Genomic DNA, 21,119 nt, shown 5'->3' with positions numbered 1-21,119 from the left:
TTTAGATTGTCTGTGATCATTGATATCCAGTTTCTTGATGGCTCATAGTTTCGGCTGCAATGTTTGAATTAACCCTTTTATTGCCCATCTCTTTTTGCAGGCTGTGCAGTTCTGGGTTTTTATATTTCATAGTCCAATTTTTACCATTGTGGAGGTGGAACGGATCCTACAGTGGCTGTATGTCGTCATTCTTAACTCAAGGACTGTGGTTTGACATTTAATATTAAAACTCGGCAGCTCAATTGTCCCATGAAGTTTCAAACAGAATTGGATGAGCTGCTTCATCCATCAAAGAAATGTTTAAGGCTATCATCCAGGTATTGGCTAATGGTAGCAGTAAAAGACAAAGGCACTGAAATCCCTGGGTATGGGGTGAGAGGAAAACAGTAGTTGTGCGTGAGGGAGTCTGGGCTGGAATTTGGGACGGGCCGTAGATCCATTGGATTTCTGCCCAATTTGCACTGCATCATAAATTCCAACAGAATTGAGGCATGCTCAAGAAGCAGCTGCTCGCTTAACAGCATAGCCATACAAATAAAGGATTTGGGAAGTGATGACATCATCTATCATTTCCGCTCTTCCCAAGATGTTCTTCCCAAGACCAGCTGATCACCAGGTGATTTTCTAAAGGTAAAATGTTGTCATTTTGTTTGAGCTGAGTTTTGACCATATTGTATTGACTGCATTGATTTCAACAATTTTTGTTGCATTCTACATCTGAGGACTTCAGCTACAATTTCTCTTCCCTGTTGAGAGAGTTGTTCATTGGAGAATTAGGCAACATATCACTAAAGGCTATATAACAAGGTTTGCTATGGGCATTCCATTGTATGTGATTTACATGTTGGAGGAGATAGCAGCAGAAGAATGTATGGTAAGCCAGGCTTATCTAGCAGCACCAAAAGAGAGACAGACCCACCTGGTGGTACCCTGGCAACAGGATGTATTCCTCCAGACCGTACTTCCTAAATCTCCCTCAGGAGTTATCTCAGGATGCTGCAATTCATCCATGAAAGTTAGAAGAGCTTTGTTTGCTGCTGCAGCAAGAATTCCAGGTGAGGTCAGCAGCACATCTGCTCTTATAGTGGCAGAGAAGGTCACTACAGTATTGACCTTTTATGCTACAAGTTAATTCCAGCAAGCGACTGGAGACTTCTGCCAGATCAGCAAATTAATAGTCCATACTTGCATCAGGCATATCACAAATAACATCCTTGCCAGGACAGCACAGTTTATACAGTGTTCCTGAGCAGATGAATGAGAGGGCGATCAGCTTTTACAGTGTCATAGGATTTCCAATGGTTGTAAGGGTCATTGATTGATCTTGCGTGGTAATGTGTGACCCAAATGTGAAACTCAGAATTACATAAGTCGAGCAGCTTTTCATTCCCTGAATGTGCAGTTAAGGTGCGATCATAGGCACAGATTCATACACTTGAATACCCATTATGCTAGGAGCTGTCATGATGCTTTTACACTTCGGGAGTCTTGCATTCCTGCTCTTTTTTAAAGTTAAGGGCAAGAGTCAAGATGGATGCTGGCTGACAAGAACCATCTCTTCTCCCATGATTCATGACACCACTTTGTAGGACCATCACTGTTGCAAAGGAGGCACATATTAGAACCAGAATTTGCATTGAATATGCCATTGGGATGTTGAAAGGAAGGTTCAGTTGTCAGGATAGGTCAAGTGATGCCCTACAGTGTGCATCAAGCAGTATTTCTCAAATTATTGCAGCATGTTTTATCCTTTTACAATTTCCGTTTCCAGAACGGCCTGCTAATAGAAATTTCAAAGGATAATGGAAAGATAGATGCTGGCATAAGTGATAATAGTCATGAGGTACCATAGCATAATGGTTATGTTGCTGGACTAGTAATCCAGAGGCCTGGAATAATAATCCAGAAAATGTGAGTTGAAATCCCAATGTTTGAGAATTTGTATTCCGTTCTAAAAAAAATAAATACATTTTGGAAATGAAAAAGTGAATATGAAGCTGTTGGATTGTTATAAAAACTCAACTGGTTCACTGGTTTCCTGAAAAGGACAATAATGGCCCAGAAATTCGGGTCTCCACGGGTGAGTACGCACGGGGTACTCACCCGTAGGCCCAACGGAAGTGCCGGTTTCGTGCATACACTGCGCATGCACGGGAAACCGGAACTTCCGGTCCCTTAAAGGAAGGGGTTCAGAGGTCGAACGCATACGCCGAAGAGGGAGCACGTACGCCTGGAACTTACGGTTTTTTTCCAGGTTTCTCCGGGAGGGTAAGTCTCCAGGAGTTACACATGTAAAAAGCAGGCGCAAGGCCTGCTTTTAACAAGGTAAGTGGTGAATTAATTAAAATTAAAACATTTTTTCCACTGGTTTATTATTTTTAAATACTTTAAAAAAAGATAAGTTTATTTTTAGCCCCGTTAGAAAATGTAATTAATTTTTTCAAAAATTTAAATTATTGTTTAAAATAGTTATTTTATGTAATTTATAGTTATTTTAAAAATGTGATTTTTTTAAAATTTATTTGAAGTTTTAGTGATGTTTTGGGGCTTATAGTATTTATAGCTTTGACAGCTCTTCCTGCAATTTTATGAATGGGCATTTCCTTGCTACCATTAGCTCCCCATGGCCCACGTGATCCCAGGGGACGCTTCAAACTAACTGCGCCCCTGGGATACGCAAGCACTGCGCGCTGGCAGTTGTAGGAGGCCCAGGATCGGAATCCCACGCGGGCCCACAGCACAACGGCCGGCACACTAGGTAAGTGCAGGTCGGAGGCTTGCACCCGCGGGAAGCCTCCGACCTGAATTTCTGGGCCAATGTGTTCTTCCAGCCCTCGGCACACATGTCGACATTCACAAATATTTTTGGAGCTGCCACTTTCTTCACGATACACTGCATTGATGAGAATCCCTCTTTGATGCCACACAGGATGGCATTGGACTCCACTGAGGCACTATGCCACGGAAGGACCCTTAAGAGCCATGTCTGCAGGCTGTAGAGCCAGGAACTGATATCTCCTAAGTTTCTGCTCAGCAACAGTAGGTTCCACCTCTACAACTTCATTCGCTGACTCTTGTGCTCTGTGCCTCACCCAGTGTCAAGTCCTCATTTAACTATTTTGTTCCTCCTCCTGAGTGACCCTTTAGATCAACATTCAGATCTGTTTGGTTTCTTATTGATACCTCCACTGGTTATCTATCAATCAGAAAATTCTGCTCTCATAAAAGTATTTCCACAATTTATCATGACAGACTGACCGATCTGTTCTCAGGTTTTTCCCCCCACAACAACAATAACAACTTGCATATATATAGGGCTGGATTTTCTGAATGGAGACGTGTTGGAGGTGGGACTGCTGCTTGCCAAGTCTCAGTCCCGCCTCCATCATCTTCTGGCCAACCAGCGGGATTTTCCCCTGATTGATCTTGTTAAGCCCGCCCTGTGGGCTCAGCAGGCCAATTAGGGGGATGTCACTGACAGAGCACATCAATGTCTGACGTGCCATCTGTCAAGATTTCTTGAAAGAAGAAATGTCAGCATTTGACAGCTCTGTGAAGCTGTCAAACACTGACATTCTGTGTAGTTTGATGAGTCCTTGTGTTCAGGACTCATCAAATCTTTCTACTTTGTAGAAATCAGATGACTGTTGGTTCGGAGGATCCAACAGCCAGTCTGTGAAATCGACAATGAAGATGTCGGGCCTCCGGATCCAGAGCGGCTGAAGGCTGTAGGCAGAAACAAAGGTAAGTTAACATTTTATAACACTTTACACTCAGCTCACATACTTACCACTCCACACTTGCACCCATCACTCACCTCTACATCTCACTTTCAGACCCCTCCGACCCCCGCAGACCTCCTACTCGACTCCTCCGAGGTCGGGAAGCCTGCACTTGAAAAGGTAAAATGGGACTAATCCTTTTTTCTGCCTGTTAACTACCTGTTAACAGGCAGTTAAAAGGATTTAATCCCTTCCCCACCTCGAGGAGACAGGACCCAGGTCATGATGGCTTCCCGCCTCCTGGCAAAATGGCACGGAGGTGGGATGGGGGTGGGTTTGCCATCCGCCCCCACTTTCTGCAACTTTACTGGCAGTCCTGCCTCCATACCCGCCTCCTCGGGGCTGGCAAAATCCAGCCCATTGTGTCTATAATGTAGAGAAACATTTCCAGGTGCTTCACAGAGGCATAATAAGACAAAAATTGACACTGAGCCAAAGAAAGAGAGATTAGGAGAGGTCAAAGAGGTGGGTTTTAAGGAGGTGCTTAAAGGAGAAAAGGGAGGCAGAGAGGCTATGGGGTTTAGGGAGGGAATTCCACAACGTGGGGCCTATGCAGCTGTTTTTTTGTTTTATTCGCTTATGTGATCTGGGCGTTGCTGGCAAAGCCAACATTTATTGCCCATCCCTAGTTGCCCTTGAGAAGGTGGTGGTGAGCCGCCTTCTTGAACCGCTGCAGTCCGTGTTGTAGGGGGTGGCGTGTGCGCCGTCAGCTTCGCCCCTGACTGGCTTTTTAGTGGTTCGAATCGCTCCCACACCCCTGGGTTCTAGACACCGGACTTAGGTACAGGCGGTGATACAGAATTGGAGTAGACAACTGGTTTGGTGCAAGAAAACTGTATTTTTATTAAAAAGGCACAATAAAAGTTACAACACTGAAAATTACTGGAATAGTTACAGGCTTACAAGAGTACACTTAATTAGGAATGGGGAACACATGGCACATCGAGGGAAAAATCACAGTAATAATCCCCCTACCTTTGTCCCACCCCCAATATCTAACTAAATTGTGCTGTGAGGGGCCACGGATTATGCTCACCAATAAGGGTTTCTGAACAGGTCGAATCCTGTCGATCAAGCCGGTTGTGGTTTTGGGGTTCGCTTTTTGTGTCCTTTGGGGCTCGCTGTCGTCACGTGGTCTCAGGGCGCGGCGGTGGAGTCGTCTGAGTAAAGTACCCTCTTTTCCTCCGTTAGAGATAGGGGGCTAAAAATTCGGTATCGCCGCGCCAGGTCTTTAGTGCCCGAAATTTTGCGCTCGCCCGGATTCCCATAGCGCCCGCCTGAAATTCAGTTGCGCCGCCCCAAGATGGAGGCGGGCGCTATTGCAGGGTTTGGCCGCCTCATTTGGGGCGATGAAAGTCAGTTTCAGGCGTCCAGCTGCCGCTGCGGCACCCGATGCGGTGCGGCAGGCTGGGGTACTGCAGGCCTCCTCCTTCTCTTAAGGAGGAGCTGCCTGCAGCCGTGAGATCGCCGCTGGATTCCCCCGGCAAATGAGCCCGGCACCACGGAGAAGTGCCGGGCTCGCGGGAGTCAGACACCAATGCCGCGGGGGGGTGGTGCAGGAGTCCGGGGAGGGAGGTGCGGCCAGGCGGCCGCCGGGAAAGCGGCCGGCCGCCCCTCCACCTTTATGCACCGGCCTCTCGGAGCTGCAAGGCACCGTTTTTCAAACGCTGTTTGCGGCCGCTACGGGCGAGGCGGCCGCAACTGAATTTGGCCATCAGCACGGAATAGCATTGGAACCGGGGCGCTGCGCACACCGATGACGTCATCGGTGCCGGCGCAGCGCTACCGGCTAACGCCGATGTTAGGGACCAACTGAATTTCGGGCGCTAAAAAACTTCCGGCGCAAACCACTCTATAGCCAATAAGTGGGCGCAAACGCAACTGAATTTCTAGGCCGGGGAGTAAAGTCTTTGTTGGGTACTTTACCTTGCAGAATGGAAGACTTCGGGTTTTGTTCTTCTGGTGGTGGTCTGGTTGTCGAAGATTTGTTGCGGTTGGGGCTCAGTTGGTGGTCTTCGGTGTTGGCTTGGTCACGGTGGCCTAGATCACTACCTGTGCAGTGGTAATGATCCGAAGGTATGGTTTACCCGGCCCTTTGTTACCGCGGTGCTCGTGGTCGTCTGCTTCTTTGAGTTTTGAGTATCTCTGTACCTGAGCATGTGCCTGCTCGTCCCCCAACGCTTCTCCACACTGCCTTCTCTGCCTTTCGTCGGCCCGCCTTCGTCTGCTTCTTCTTCTACCCCTGCTTCGGTCGTCAGCTTTGTTACTGCACCTTAGTCTTTGTCTGCCTGGTTACCGGTGGGCCTACAATTATACTATTTCGGAGGTTCGTTATCTGCACGCCAAATCAGGGTTAGTTCTTTGTCCGATTTTTGGCGGGCTCGTTAAAGTGATTATAGCCGTTCACTTTAACTGCTTTTTGGGTGGTTGCCCCTTTGCTAAATGCTCTTTAATGCCCTGGTGTTTGTTATTCATAAACGTGAATCGGTGTCTTCCTGGCTCGGTAGCCAGTTTAAACTGTAAGCGATTATTTATGCAAAGTTTTGATGGGTTCAAGATTAAGTCTTTCCCGAGTTGATTAAGAATGCGTATTCTGCATTGTCTACTTGTCTGGCTCTCAGAAATAACAAGTCTTTCACAGGCCCCGGCATGTCAGGGTTTTCAAAAGCCCTTTTGAATTGGCCTGCCGTTTTTGCAGGGCCCTGCTCTTGCAGGCTTCTGCCACGAGGTCCAGAAGCCATTTTGTTTAGGGTTCCCTTATAACTTCGTCCTTCAGGGTCCCTTTATTAATAACTTTGGGGAATGTGGGAATTTTGAGAACCCTACAGTGTGGTGAAGGTACTCCCACAGTGCTGTTAGGTAGAGGGTTCCAGGATTTTGACCCAGCGACGATGAAGGATTGGCGATATACTTCCAAGTCAGGATGGTGTGTGACTTGGAGGGGAACTTGGAGGTGGTGGTGTTCCCATGCGCCTGCTGCCCTTGTCCTTCTATGTGGAAGAGGTCGCGGGTTTGGGAGGTGCTGCCAAAGATGCCTTGGCTAGTTGCTGCAGTGCATCTTGTAGATGGTACACACTGCAGCCATGGTACGCCAATGGTGGAGGGAGTGAATGTTTAAGGCGGCGAATGGGGTGCCAATCAAATGGGCTGCTTTGTCCTGGATGGCGTTGAACTTCTTGAGTGTTGTTGCAGCTGCACTCATCCAGGCAAGTGGAGAGTATTCCATCACACTCCTTACTTGTGCCAGAATACCTAGCCTCTGACCTGCTCTTGTTGCCACAGTATTTATGTGGCTGGTCCAGTTAAGTTTCTGGTCAGTGGTGACCCCCAGGATGTTGATGGTGGGGGATTCGGTGATGGTAATGCTGTTGAATGTCATGGGGAGGTGGTTAGACTCTCGCTTGTTGGAGATAGTCATTGCCTGGCACTTCTGTGGCGCGAATGTTACCTGCCACTTATCAGCCCAAGCCTGAACGTCGTCCAGGTCTTGTCGTATGCGGGCATGGACTGCTTCATTATCTAAGGAGTTGTGAATGGCGCTGAACACTGCAGTCATCAGCGAACATCCCCATTTCTGACCTTATGTTGGAGGGAAGGTCATTGATGAAGCAGCTGAAGATGGTTGGTCTTAGGACACTGCCCTGAGAAACTCCTGCAGCGATGTCCTGGGGCTCTGATGATTGACCTTCAATCACCACAACCATCTTTCTTTGTGCTTGGTATGACTCCAGCCAGTCGAGCGTTTTCCCCCTGATTCCCATTGACTTCAGTTTTACTAGGGCTTCTTGATGCCACACTCGGTCAAATGCTGCTTTGATGTCAAGTGCAGTCACTCTCACCTCACCTCTGGAATTCAGCTCCTTTGTCCATGTTTGGACCAAGGCTGTAATGAGGTCGGGAGCCGAGTGGTCCTGGCGGAACCCAAACTGGGCATCAGTGAGCAGGTTATTGGTGAGTAAGTGCCGCTTGATAGCACTGTCGATGACACCTTCCATCACTTTGCTGATGATTGAGAGTAGACTGATGGGGCGGTAATTGGCTGGATTGGATTTGTCCTGCTTTTTGTGGGCAGGACATACCTGGGCAGTTTTCCACAGCTGAAGGCAGTGCTGCCATTGGTGGGGCAAAGGGACGTGGGGATGCACAAGAGACCAGGAATGGAGGGTTATCTAGAATTTGTAGGGCTGAAGGTTACAGAAATAGGAAGGTGTGAGGACATGAAAATGTTTAAACACAAGGACGAGAATCTCCTGGGTGCAGCAAATATCAGAAAATCAGCACACAAATTTAAAGGACCCTGCACAATTAGTCTTCCATTAATTTAAATGGAGGGAAATTCAGGCAGGTTCCTTTACAGGCAAGTGCTCTGACCTGCATTGTTTTCTGACATTCACTGCATTCTAAGCAATCAGATGCACCTGGGAAATTTCTCCTTTTTAGCTTGGGCAGAAAAATCCAGGCACCAGTATGTTGCTCCAGACCGTGTATCACACAGCCTAACTGCTTCCAAGTGAACAGATTGTTCCTAAATTGGAGTCAGAGATTTTCTATGCTATCTCCACCACAGATACCTTCTACTCGAATGAAAATCAAACTGTAGGCAGCATTGGGAAGGCCTTTCTGGCAGCACCGTATTGATCGAGACATTTGGATTGTGGCTCTTCCAGTAGTATTGTTTTCTGAATGTATCTATGAATAAACAATTTTTTTACATTTTTACCCATAAAAAAGGCATACACACAAATTACTATCAGAGATTTCATAGTATTTACAGCAGAGAAACAGGCCATTTAGCCTAACAGGTCCATGCCAGTGGTTATGCTCCACACAAGCCTTCTCCCACCCTTCTTCATCTAACCCCATTAACATATCCTTCTATTCCTTTCTCCCTCATGTGTTTATCTAGCTTCCCCTTAAATTCATCTATGCTAATCACCTCAACTACTCCTTGTGGTAGCGCGTTCCACATTCTAACCATTCTCTGGGTAAAGAAGTTTCTCCTGAATTCCCTATTAGATTTATTAGTGATTAGATTTATCTTATATTGATGGTCCCTAGTTCTGGTCTCCCCACAAATGGAAACATCGGGGTCGATTTTAACTCAGGTGCAGGGAATTGGCGGGTTCCCCGAATTTAGTGTTTCCCACACGATTCTAAATGGGTCTGTGAGATTGATGCAATTTTAACTCAATTGGCCAATTGATTTCCAACGTGTGGGAAGCCTTGGCAATTGAGTATTTCCAGTCAGAAAGTCGCAGAATATGACATCATCATTGCTGCTGCTTTTAAGGTCCACAGCAAGCCTTGCTTCTTCTGCAGGCTTCCAAACTTCACCATTAAGATGGCACAGGAGCCTGCAGGAGCAACGGCCAGCGGGAGGGCAAGATCTGCCCCCAAATTTGATGAGGCTTCACTCCAGGCATTGCTGGATGGTGCTAGGGCCCACAGGGAGGTCCTGTTCCCTTCTTCAGGGAGGAAGAGGCCTCCCAGTCAGACCAAGGCTGTGTGGCTACAGGTGGCTGGTCAAGTCAACTCCTTGGGGCTCACACGAAGAACGTGGATGCAGTGCAGGAAAAGATTCCATGACCTTCATCGCACTGGAAAAGTAAGTACTGTATGAAGTTTCCATCATCCTCAATCTGATCCCCATTGCCTTTCTTCACCAGCACTCAGCTTTCGCAATCTCTTCCTGCACATCCCACTAGACACTCACATCCATGCACCCTTACTCATTCCCTCTCTCTCTATGCTCACATTCACAGAACTATTCCACCATGCAGCCCTCACACTCCCTCTCACTCTGATGCTTTGAACACAACTGACAACACACAGGGAGGGCTCTTGGTCTTGCAACCTCACTCCATCTTTGTCTCCTTCTAAGTATCTATGCTTGCAATCTCTGCACTCACTCCTTCATTCTCACTCAACCTCCACTTGTCTCCCTCATTGCAGGAAAAGAGAGCTCACAACAGGAGAGAGCGAGCCAGGACAGGAGGAGGGCTGCCCTCATTAGCCAAGCTCACGCCCTCGGAGGAAGGCATCCTGAAGATTGTCAGGGCTGACCGAGATGTGGAAGTTGGGGAAGGACAGACAGGAGCATCCCCGCAAGCTGGTGACAGAATAGTTTTCCATCTCTCTCATTGGCATTGCATGAGTCGCTGATAATGATTCTGAAGCTACATCATATGGACTTATGATCATCTGCAGAATGCAATGTGCATGTAACCTTGGCATCACATCTCTAACTTTTTCCTTGACTCCCCCATAGGACCATCGAGAGCCCCCATCCCCAGTGTGCAGGAGGAAGAGCCTGAGCAGCCAGACTCCTCAGAGGAATCCGCAACCTCTGAGGGTGCAGCGTCAGCAGAAATAAGCGCACCCAGCACCAGCGCAGACACTCACACCTCGGTGGGACCTTCGGGATATAGAGTAGAGTTGTCTCCTGGTGTATCACAGCTCACAAGTGAGCATCAGCAGATTGTGGAGACAGGGACAGCAGTGGAGAGTCCTCGTCAGAGGGCGCAGGACTCTGCCAGCGCGGCTCAGCTGCATGTCGACCCTCTGCCTCTGGGTCCATTCATAAGATCAGAGGTGATGGAACTCCATACACAGATGCAGGAGTCTCTGGCAGGTTTTGTCTCTAGGGTCGCTGCGAGTGTGGAGCGAATGGCGGAGTCCATAGCGAACATGAGCAGAGCCTTTGTGGAGTCAGTGGCGCATGAATGCATCAACACGGAAAGGATGGCTACCTACGTGCAAATGATTGCTGCCTCCATGGTAAGGCTGGCTACCGTAGAGGAGAGGATGGCTACGGTAGAGGAGAGGAGGGCGATGGCCATGGAGGAGGTTAGTCGCCAGGTTATGGAAAACATGGTGAGTGTTCAGAATAGAATGACATCTCTTGAGGAGCGATGGGCATCTATTGAACAGAGAAACCAGACCTTCATGGAAGTCCTTCTGAGTAGGACTGCCATTGGAGATACGGGTCCCCATGGCCCCCCTGATGTGCAGCAAGCTGCTCTCAAGCCACTTGCAGGCACTGAGGGGGACCTGACCCATGAGAGGGAGTTTGGTGGCAGACCTCAAGGAAGTGGGGGCTCCTCTCCAAGCACTCACACTTCCATGCCACTGCAGAGCCCTCGGTCAGAGCCCCGCCAGAGTCCACACCCAACGGAGATAGAGGTCTCAACCCCTGCACAGCCGCAGGAGCAGCAGACTGCTGGCGAGCCCTCACAGGCTCGCCACCCCAGAGGACGCCCGCCAAAGGTATCGAGACAGGAGCAGCAAGAAAGTGAGCAAGGGGCCTCCACATCTGCTGAAGCCACAGGGGAACCACTACGTAGGCGCACGCGTAAGAGGAAAATAAAGCACAAATAGTCACAAGGGTAGTCACTTGAGTGAAATGTTGTGTAATTTGTAAAAATGCCATCAGTTGTTTGTTTTGCATAAAAATTCTGATGGCAACTTCTGCAGTTGTAGCATGTGTCATTTTGCGAATGGGGCTGGAGGTCCTCTAATGCCAAGAAGGGAAGGTAAAAAAGGCCTCCCATGCTTCTGGTAGATGCCTCAGTTGAGGGTGGCGAGAGGGGTCTCGCAGGAGGTCACACTGGAGAAGTGTGTGAGGCTCCAATCTTCTACAGGTGTGGTTAAGCCTGGTGAAAGTTGCCCCAGGCCTGACACAACAAAGTCCTGCCACCTGCAAATGAGGACTGATCAAATCTCCTCTTTAATGTTTGACCTGCAGCTGATAGTCAGCAAGCCAATAGTCCTCACGCCAGGTTTCACAGGCGCGATCCCCACCAGGCGTGTTTAACGTGGGAAAAGGGTTAAACAGGCAAGGGCCTGTTAAAATGGGATTATCAAGGCCAATGAATGCTGTTTAAGGGCCTAAAGACCAGTCCCGTCTGTTGCAGGCAGGACTGATTCGGGTCCATCAGACGCACCTGGGTTAAAATGGCTAGGTGTCGGGAACCAGGCCGGGGGGGGGGGGTCCCGACCCCCAGGTTTTGCGATTTTTAACCCCCAACACGCCTAAAAGCCCGCCTGTCGGCTGAGTTAAAATTGAGCCCATCTTCTCTATGTCTACCCTATCAAACCCTTTCAATCTTAAAGACCTTCATCAGGTCACCCCCTCGGTCTTCTCTTTTCTAGAGAAAAGAGCCCTAGCCTGTTCAATCTTTCCTGACAGCTGTAACCTCTCAGTTCTGTAGGAGAAGTAGATTCTTTGACTGCAACACCCAGAAAAGCAATGCATCAATAACCATGAAGATTAATTGACTAAACACTGGCCAATAGTTTCTAACTGTGATTCATATCTACCATACTAATCCCTTGAGCATGATTTTGGAGACAAGGTGATGCATTTTGATTTTCTGTAATTCTTCAGCTATGTACAATAAAAGCAATGATCAATTCTTCTTCCTTGCTCCCCTGAAAAATAAACTCCCAGTATTCATCTGTATCAATGCTATGCCCAATGTTTTGGTAATAAATCAAGTGGTTGCAGAGCTGATAGGGTTAACTACAGAGAAAGCACAGGGGGACAAATTGACTTCTGCTACAAGTAAAACAGGCATATTGATGACAACCCAGTCTGTCAAATTAGCTAAGTATGTGACTGTGCTCCATAGATTAAATTGCTCAGCACATTCATTTTTTTGCAAAGTCCCAATTCAATTGTTTTATGTTGTAATATTGCCAGGTCGTAAATCTCAATCGGATTGATTATATGCAGAGCCTAAACACTAATGCTATCAAAAAAAACCTCATTTAACATAGCAGTAAGCAATTACCCAAAGGACTACAAAAAAATCAAAGTAAATTAAAATTCTACCAGCAGTCTAAGTACTGCGGTTTGCTCTGTTCCAACTTGGTTGTAATTTTTATCAAGAGCTGCCTATTGATAAATAAAATGTTTAATAGGAAAAAGGTTTATGGAATATCCTGAGCTCACACTGTCCATGAGACCCACCTCCTGCTCCTTCGACCCTATTCCCACTAAACTGCTGACCACCCACCTTCCCTTCCTGGCTCCCATGTTAGCTGATATTGTTAACGGTTCTCTCTCCTCGGGTACTGTCCCCATCGTCTTCAAATCTGCCGTTATCACCCCTCTCCTCAAAAAAAAACCCTTGACCCCCTCCATCCTTACAAACTACCACCCCATCTCCAACCTATCTTTCCTTTCCAAAGTCCTTGAACATGCAGTCGCCTTCCAAATCCGTGCCCATCTTTCCCGGAACACCATGTTTCAATCCCTCCAATCAGGTTTCCACCCCTGTCACAGCTCTTATCAAAGTCAAAGTCACAAATGGCATCCTATGTGACAAAGGGAAACTATCCTTCCTCCTCCTTCTTGACCTATCTGCAGCCTTTGACATGAGTAGGGTGGGACTGCACTACCCTTGAGAAGGTGGTGGTGAGCCGCCTTCTTGAACCGTTGCAGTCCGTGTGGTGAAGATACTCCCACAGTGCTGTTAGGGAGGGAGTTCCAGGATTTTGACCCAGCGACGATATACTTCTAAGTCAGGATGGTGTGTGACTTGGTGGGGAACCTGGAGGTGGTGGTGTTCCCATGCGCCTGCTGCCCTTGTCCTTCTAGGTGGTAAAGGTCGCGGGTTTGGGAGGTACTGCCAAAGAAGCCTTTGCAAGTTGCTTCAGTGTATCTTGTAGATGGTACACCGGTGGCAGAGCAGGCTTGTAGGGCCAAACGGCCTACTTATGTTCTTATGAATCGAATTAGCTGAAGACTGGCGATGGTAGGGACCTATATGGATCATCCACTCGGCCCTTCTGGCTGAAGATGGTTGCAAATGCTTCAGCCGAGGCTGATGCCAGGTGGTCCATTCAGTTTTATTATTCTTATTGTTTTTCGTAGGGGTTTGTTACAACTGAGTGGCTTGCTAGGCCATTGCTGTGGGTCTGGAGTCACGTATAGGCCAGACCAGGTAAGGACAGCAGATTTCACAGGACATTAGTGAACCAGATGGGTTTTTATGACAATCCGATAGTTTCATGGTCACCATTACTGATACTAGCTTTTTATTCAAGATTTATTTAATTAACTGAATTTAAATTCCCCAGCTGCCATGGTGGAATTTAAACTCACATCTGTGGATTATCAGTCCAGACCTCTGGATTACTAGTCCAGTAACATAACCACTATGCTATCATTCCCCGTTGGATAGTTAAGTCTGGTGGTGACAAAGACATGGATGAGGGTTTCAGCGGCAGATGGGCTGAGGCAGGGATGGAGGCAGGCGATGTTATGGAGGTGGAAGTAGGCAGTCTTTGTGATGGCTAGTATATAGGGTTGGAAGCTCAGCTCGTGATCAAATAGGGTGTCAAGATTGCGAGCAGCGTGGTTCAGCCTGAGACAATGACTGGAGAGGGGAAAAGAATTGGTGGTGAGAGTACAGAGTTTGCAGTGGGGGCTGAAAGTGACGGCTTGTGTCATGCCAATGCCAACTGGAGGAAATTGCAGCTTATCCAAGACTGGATATTGGACAAGCACTCTAACAACATAGAGGCAGTGGAGGGGTCGACTGAGGTGGTGGAGTAGTAGAGCCGTGTGTCATCAGCGTACAAGTGGAAGCTGACCCCATGTCTGTGATGTAAAAAGACTACTGAGCACTTGGTTTGAGTATAAAACAAGGCTTTAACCAACTGTTTCAAAACCATGAGATTTCTAGTTACATCACTAGTTCCCGGTTACAGAAACATCCTGAGCAAGCTGGGCCCACGCCCGAGTATTTATACTCCTTGGACAGCGTCACCAGCTGGCCACCCAGTGTTACTTCATGAGTCATGATAAGATTCATGACATCCTTCCCGCCTGAAAGTTTTGGAAGTCTGATGACTTCCTTCTAGTGGATTAGGCGGACCACGAATAGGCGCAGTCGTTCAGATCTTCGCTTGTGGCTGGAAGGCACGTCTCCTCGGACCATGTCTTGGTCCCTGGGTCACTTGGTCCGTACTGGTAGATCGACGGGGCCCGTGTCACCTTGATCGACCTGCGGAAGACTGGGGAGATCGTGACTCCGGGTGCGGGTCCCCACAGGCGCAGAGCTGGCGTCATCTTGGTTGGTAGCCGGGGATTGACCAGCGTCCTGGCTTTGGGTGGCCATCCCATGGGAAGCGCTCGGCTCCCCGAGTTGCTCCGGTGGAGTAGCCGGCAGATCCCTTGATGTCCCAGGTAGGGTGTCATCCTCAAAGGAGCGCAGCGCGTCAGTATCATTACCATGGGTTCCTCTACCAGTTGAGTCCGTGGGACTGGTTGGACAGGGAGCCAGATCACGGAGTGAAACGGTGGACTCCCGGCCATCAGGGTACTGCGCGTGCGCGTAAGTGGGATTAACGTCCGTTAGTTCCACCTCGTCGACTTGGGGATCGTTTTTGGAAGATCGGACGAATTTTCGGAGCAACACAGGGCCGGGAGCTGCCAACCATGACGTCCCATGAGTGGAGCGACGCTGGAACCTGAAGAATCGCTCGTGAGGAGTGACATTGGTGGACGTAGAAAGAAGAGACCTGATGGAATGCAATGCGCCAGGGAGCATAGTTTCCCACTGCTGGTCTGGTAGGTTGCGTGACCTCAGTGCAAGACAAACAGCGTTCCAAATGATAGCGTTGTATCTCTCAACCTGTCCATTACCGATGGGATGATACGGTGTCTTGTTGTGGCGGTTCCCCGTTGGGAAAGATAACTTTTGAGTTCGCTTGACATGAAGGAGGGACCCCGATCAGAGTGGATGAAATTGGCCGTACCGCAAAGGGAAAAGACCTGATCGAGGCATTTGATCACTGTGGAAGTAAGCATATTGGGACAGGGGAAAGCAAAGGGAAAGTGTGAATATTCGTCCAACATAGTAAGTAAATAGGTGTTTCGCGTTGAGGAAGGCAATGGCCCTTTAAAGTCAATGCTGAGTCGCTGCATAGGCTGTATAATGTGTATGAGCGAGCCATCCGATGGACGGAAGAATTGCGGTTTTAATTCCGCACAGATTCTACAGGTGGAGCAAGTTCTTTTCGCATCTGCCATAGAAAATGGGAGATTTTTAGATCGCACAAAGTGCAACATACGGGTAACACCAGGATGGCATAAGTCAGTATGAAGGTCCGCAAGAGTCAAAGTTGACATAGAAGAGCAGAATGCACGTGAGGGGGTATCTGGGGCCACATTCTCTTTGCTGGGTCGATTAATGTATGGTGTAGCCAAAGGCGGCTAATTCCATCCTCCAGAGTTGTATTTTGTTATTCTTGATCTTAGTGTGTTTCCGGTTAGCCAGCATAAAGGCCACAGAGCGCTGATCGTTATAAGCGTGAAATGGCGACGAGCGAGAAAATGACTCCATTTATGTACTGCTTCGATGATAGCAGTAGCCTCCTTCTCGACAGGAGGATAATGGAGCTCACTACCCTGCAAAGTTCTGGACAGAAATGCAACGGGTCGAACACCTTGATTCAAGGTAGCCGAGATCGCCACATACGATGCATCGCACTCGACCACGAAAGGGAGATTTTCCATCGATGGAATGAAGCGTGGCTTTTTCCAGTTGTCTGTTGAGGAGGTTGAAAGCTGAAATAGCCGTTGCCTCCAACAGAAATGACTTTGCATGAAGCAGGGGCTGGATCTTGTCAGAGAAATGGGGTATCCACTTCGCATAATAGGCGAACATGCCGAGTGCTCGACAAAGAGAGCCGAGAGGGGAGCTCCTGAAGCGGACGAAGTCGCTCCAGATCCAGTTTGATGACACAGTTGCCCACCCAGTAGCCAAGGATGTTGACTGATGGTACTGATTTCACAGATTTGGACTCATTTAAGGTTAAGTTACGATGATGGAGAATGTCAAAACATTTCTGGAGGTTGGCATCATGCTCCTTCTGGTCATGACCAGCAATGGTGATATTATCCAGATATGGAAAAGTGTCTGTTAAGTTCTCCTGTTTGACTAGGCTATCCATTGCCCGTTGAAAGATGGCCACCCCATTGGTGACCCCAAATGGAAGGCAACAAAACTGATAAAGCCGACCATTGGCCTCAAAGGCCATATACTTTTTGTCAGAGTCCTTTAACGGTACTTGATGGTATGCGCTCTTTAAATCAAAAGTTGAAAATACCTTGTAGTTGGCAAGGTTATTGACCATGTCATCGATGCGTGGTAGGGGGTAGGCATCCAGGTCGGTATACTGGTTAATAGTTTGCGAGTAATCAATGCAAAGACGTTTCTTGTGTTGCTTCAGAGGATTTTTAACGACGACGACTTGAGCCCGCCAGGAAGATGAACATGGCTCAATGATACCGTCAGCTAGAAGGCGAGAGATTTCTGCCTCGATAAAGGATCGATCATCTTGGCTGAAACGTCGTGATTTAGTGACTATGTGCTTACATCGGGGGGAAAGATTGGCAAACAAGGAGGGCTCATCGAGCGAAACCGCCAAAAGCGCACAAAACGGTACTTTGGAAAATGTAAGCTCCGGCTTTGACCCTCCAATCTCGAAAGTAAGTCTTTTGTGTTGTTTCTGGAAATCCTGTTCCAGGAGCACATCACTGCATAGGTTTTTGAGCACCCCGAGCCAGGTGGAGAAATAAGTGCGGCTATTGAGAATAAGGTCGACAAGACAAAAGCCGGAAGAGTTGGTGGTCAGTGTCGTCAGAGCCATTGCAATTTCCCTGTCCGAGGGGTAAATACGTAGTTTTAACTTACTGACAGCCCGCTCACTAATGAAGCTGTCAGAGCTGCATGAGTCGATTACTGCGCTCAAAATGTGTCCATTTACCAAAACCTTCATGGCTGCATGGGACAGACTTTGGGGAAAAACAGCTGTGATGGGAGGAGGGGCGGTTTTACCCTTGACAGCTGTAACCTTAGTAGTGGTTCTTGGAGGAGGAGCAGTTTTATAGATTGCAGCTGTAACCTTAGTAGTGGCTCTTGTGGGAGGAGCAGTTTTATAGATAGTAGCTGCAAAACTAACAGGGGCTCTTGACCAGTATACCTTAGAAAAGTGGCCTTTCTTACTAACAGAGGCTCTTGACTGGTATACCTTAGAAAAGTGACCTTTCTTACTGCAATGATTGCAGGTTGCATTACAAGCAGGACAAAATTTCCTATAGTGGAATGCACCTCCACAGAAGAAACACTTCCTTCCAGATTGCCAAGATGCTGCTAGGGCAGGGTCGTCATCAGTGAAGGCTTCTGCCCGAGACCTATCGAAGGAGTCATTAAAAGTGATAGCAGCAGCCCGTGCACGTGGTAAAAGATAGGTATCTGCATTCCTCTTTGCTAAGTCCAGGGAACATGCCTGGTCATAGGCAGCCTGTAACTCGAGGGTTTTATTCTCCAACAGACGCTGGCGTATGAAGGGAGACGCAATCCCATTAATAAAGGAATCACAAATTAACTCCTGGTACTGCTCAGCTGTGACAGCTTTAAGATTACAATCCTTGCTGAGCCTGCGAAGCTTTTGAAGGAATTCGTCAAGTGATTCCCCGGGTTGTTGTCAAGTAGTGGCCAGTAGATGCCGAGCAAAAATTTCATTTGGGGCCTTAACATATACTCGCTGTAATATTAGGATAGCGGAGTCATAGTCTACAAGGTCTTCGATATAGCCAAACACATGAGGAGATATATAATTGGCAAGTATCTCTAATTTATCAGGAACATTCTCACAACACACCCTAAGGAAGTTGCTGAAGGTACGATACCAGTGTTTCCATACCTTGTAGGTGAATTCGGGTCCAGGTCAAGACGGGCGGGTCTGAGTAGTTTGTCCATGATGGATTGATTATTACATCGGAGTTCGCTTCTACAGTTGAAGTCGTAGCTGGCTGTTCCCAAAATTACTCAGAGTGTGGAGCCGATACACAGTTGATTAAATTGATGTAAAAAGACTACTGAGCACTTGGTTTGAGTATAAAACAAGGCTTTAATCAACTGTTTCAAAACCATGAGATTTCTAGTTACATCACTAGCTCCTGGTTACAGAAGCATCCTGAGCAAGCTGGGCCCACGCCCGAGTATTTATACTCCTTGGATGGCACCACCAGCTGGCCACCCAGTGTTACTTCATGAGTCATGATAAGATTCATGACAGTCTGCACATAATGTCCCCAAGGGGCAGCAAGTAGATGAAAGAGGTGACCAATGATACATGAGTGGAGATTATTTTTTTATTTGTTTTTATGGGATGTGGGTGTCACTGGCAAGGCCAGCATTTATTGCCCATCCCTAATTGCCCTTGAGAAGGTGGTGGTGTCACGTCTTCTTGAACCGCTGCAGTCCGTGTGGTGATGGTACTCCCACAGTGCTGTTAGGTAGGGAGTTCCAGGATTTTGACCCAGTGACGATGAAGGATCGGCGATATATTTCCAAGTCGGGATGGTGTGTGACTTGGAGGTGGTGGTGTTCCCATGCGCCTGCTGTCCTTGTCCTTCTAGGTGGAAGAGGTCACGGGTTTGGGAGGTGCTGCCAAAGAAGCCTTGGCGAGTTGCTGCAGTGCATCTTGTAGATGGTACACACTGCAGCCACGGTACGCTGGTGGTGGAGGGAGTGAATGTTTAAGGTGGTGGATGGGGTGCCAATCAAGCAGGCTGCTTTGTCCTAGATGGTGTCGAGCTTCTTGAATGTTGTTGGAGCTGCACTCATCCAGGCAACTGGAGAGTATTCCATCACACTCCTTACTTGTGCCTTGTAGATGGTAGAAAGGCTTTGGGAAGTCAGGAAGTGAGACACTCGCCACAGAATACCTAGCCTCTGACCTGCTCTTGTTGCCACAGTATTTATGTGGCTGGTCCAATGTAACGGTAAAGGAGCAGAAATGCTCTGTCTATGATCGGATAGTTAAGCGTGGAACCTAGCGAGGGGAATCGCGCAGAGCTGGACAACAGAAGAAAGACGTTTGAGGAGGATCATGTGGTCGACTGCGTCAAAGGCTGCAGAGAGGTTGAAGAGGAATAATGCACCATAGTCACAGAGAATATAATTTGTGACTTTGGTTAGGGCCCGTTCAGTGCTTTGTCAGAAATGGAAACCTGATTTGAGAGATTCAAACAGGGAATGGTGGAGAAAAAAGGCACAGATTTGACAAGTGACAACACAATCAAGAACTTTGGTGAGGAAAGGGAGGTTGGAGATGGTGTGGTGGTTTGTAAGGACAAAGGGGTCAAGGGTAGGTCTTTTCAGGAGTGGTATAATGACGACAGTTTTAAAATTGTGAGAGATGGTACCTGAGGAGAGGGAACCATTTACAACGTAATGTAATTACAATGTAATTAGACTGCAAATTATTATTTTTGTAAAGATAAAGAAATATAGGATTTCCAAATAACGAAAAAAGTACAATTATTCAATAGGATCACTATAGTTCAGCTAAACTTTCAATGTTGTTATGTTTAATAATAAAGTGCTGTTAGTGTCACTGAAGTGACATACTACTTTTATAATGTTTAGACTCCCACAGAGATGTCAGACACTTCATCAGTAACAGAGCATTTCCTTGAAGAAGAAGAAGAACGAGCCCGAGTGCTGGCGAAGCTGCTTACTTCCCACATTGATGAACTGCAGTCTGATTCAAAGCATACAGTTAAGATGTATGCTGGAGCTAAAGTGGATATGCCTGATACTACAGCTTTATGGTGTCAATGCACTGGTCAAGAAATCTGAAACAGTGTGGATCTCTTGAGATTTGTATATGCAGTACATACTGTAGTAAATTAATTGACTTGCGACATTCGTGACTAACACAGTAATTGAGTGTGTGCATGTCTGCAACTACTAAAAATTTGTACGCATGTTTTTACAAAATCTATCATTCATTCAAAACTTCTGAAAGTGAACTTTGAATAATGTTAATGTTTTGGTGCAATACTTTATGAAAAGTATATTCTGTTAATTTAGAACCAATTGTGCATTTGTTTATTTACACTGTCCTTCTTTCATTGTCATTCTTGAGTTAAGGAAACAATCCTATTGGGGAAATCACAAGGAATGAATGTATCATTATGGCATTTTTGTACCACACACACATGCCTCGTATAATATATCAAACGTCTTGTGGCTTCATCCAGCTCCTGTTGTTTAATATTTAATTACTGTAACTGTCATGTTTTTTCTGTCATGGGGACGATTGTATTTCCATCACATGCTTTTTTGTTGTTTTTCTATTGTATTTTCTTATGCTTTGAGTCCTGCATTACGTGCTTCTCAAGTTAGGCAATGCTGTAACTCATATTTCATCCCCACCTCCTTTCTGCCTTTGCATTTTCTTTGCTTTCTCACTACCCCCTTTCCTTCTTACCACCCTCACTACTCCTACTCATTGCCATTACTCCCACTACCT

General features: G+C 47.2%; 1 protein-coding gene across 1 annotated transcript in view; it reads left to right on the top strand.

Moving 5' to 3' along the window:
• Positions 1-20,847, top strand: part of LOC147111681 (deuterosome assembly protein 1-like) — a 227,163-nt gene extending 206,316 nt beyond the window's left edge. The window contains exon 14 of the mRNA XM_085998788.1: positions 20,231-20,847. Within this exon, the coding sequence (XP_085854914.1) occupies positions 20,231-20,443 (213 nt within the window). The 3' untranslated portion in view covers positions 20,444-20,847. The remainder of the gene's footprint in view (positions 1-20,230) is intronic.
• Positions 20,848-21,119: the final 272 nt, after the last annotated feature.

This window comes from Somniosus microcephalus, chromosome 10, assembly GCF_052327205.1.
Source record: "Somniosus microcephalus isolate GS21.2 chromosome 10, FLI_Smic_1.0, whole genome shotgun sequence".
Classification (NCBI taxonomy): domain Eukaryota; kingdom Metazoa; phylum Chordata; class Chondrichthyes; order Squaliformes; family Somniosidae; genus Somniosus; species Somniosus microcephalus.
This window is presented reverse-complemented; position numbering and strand designations above follow the sequence as displayed.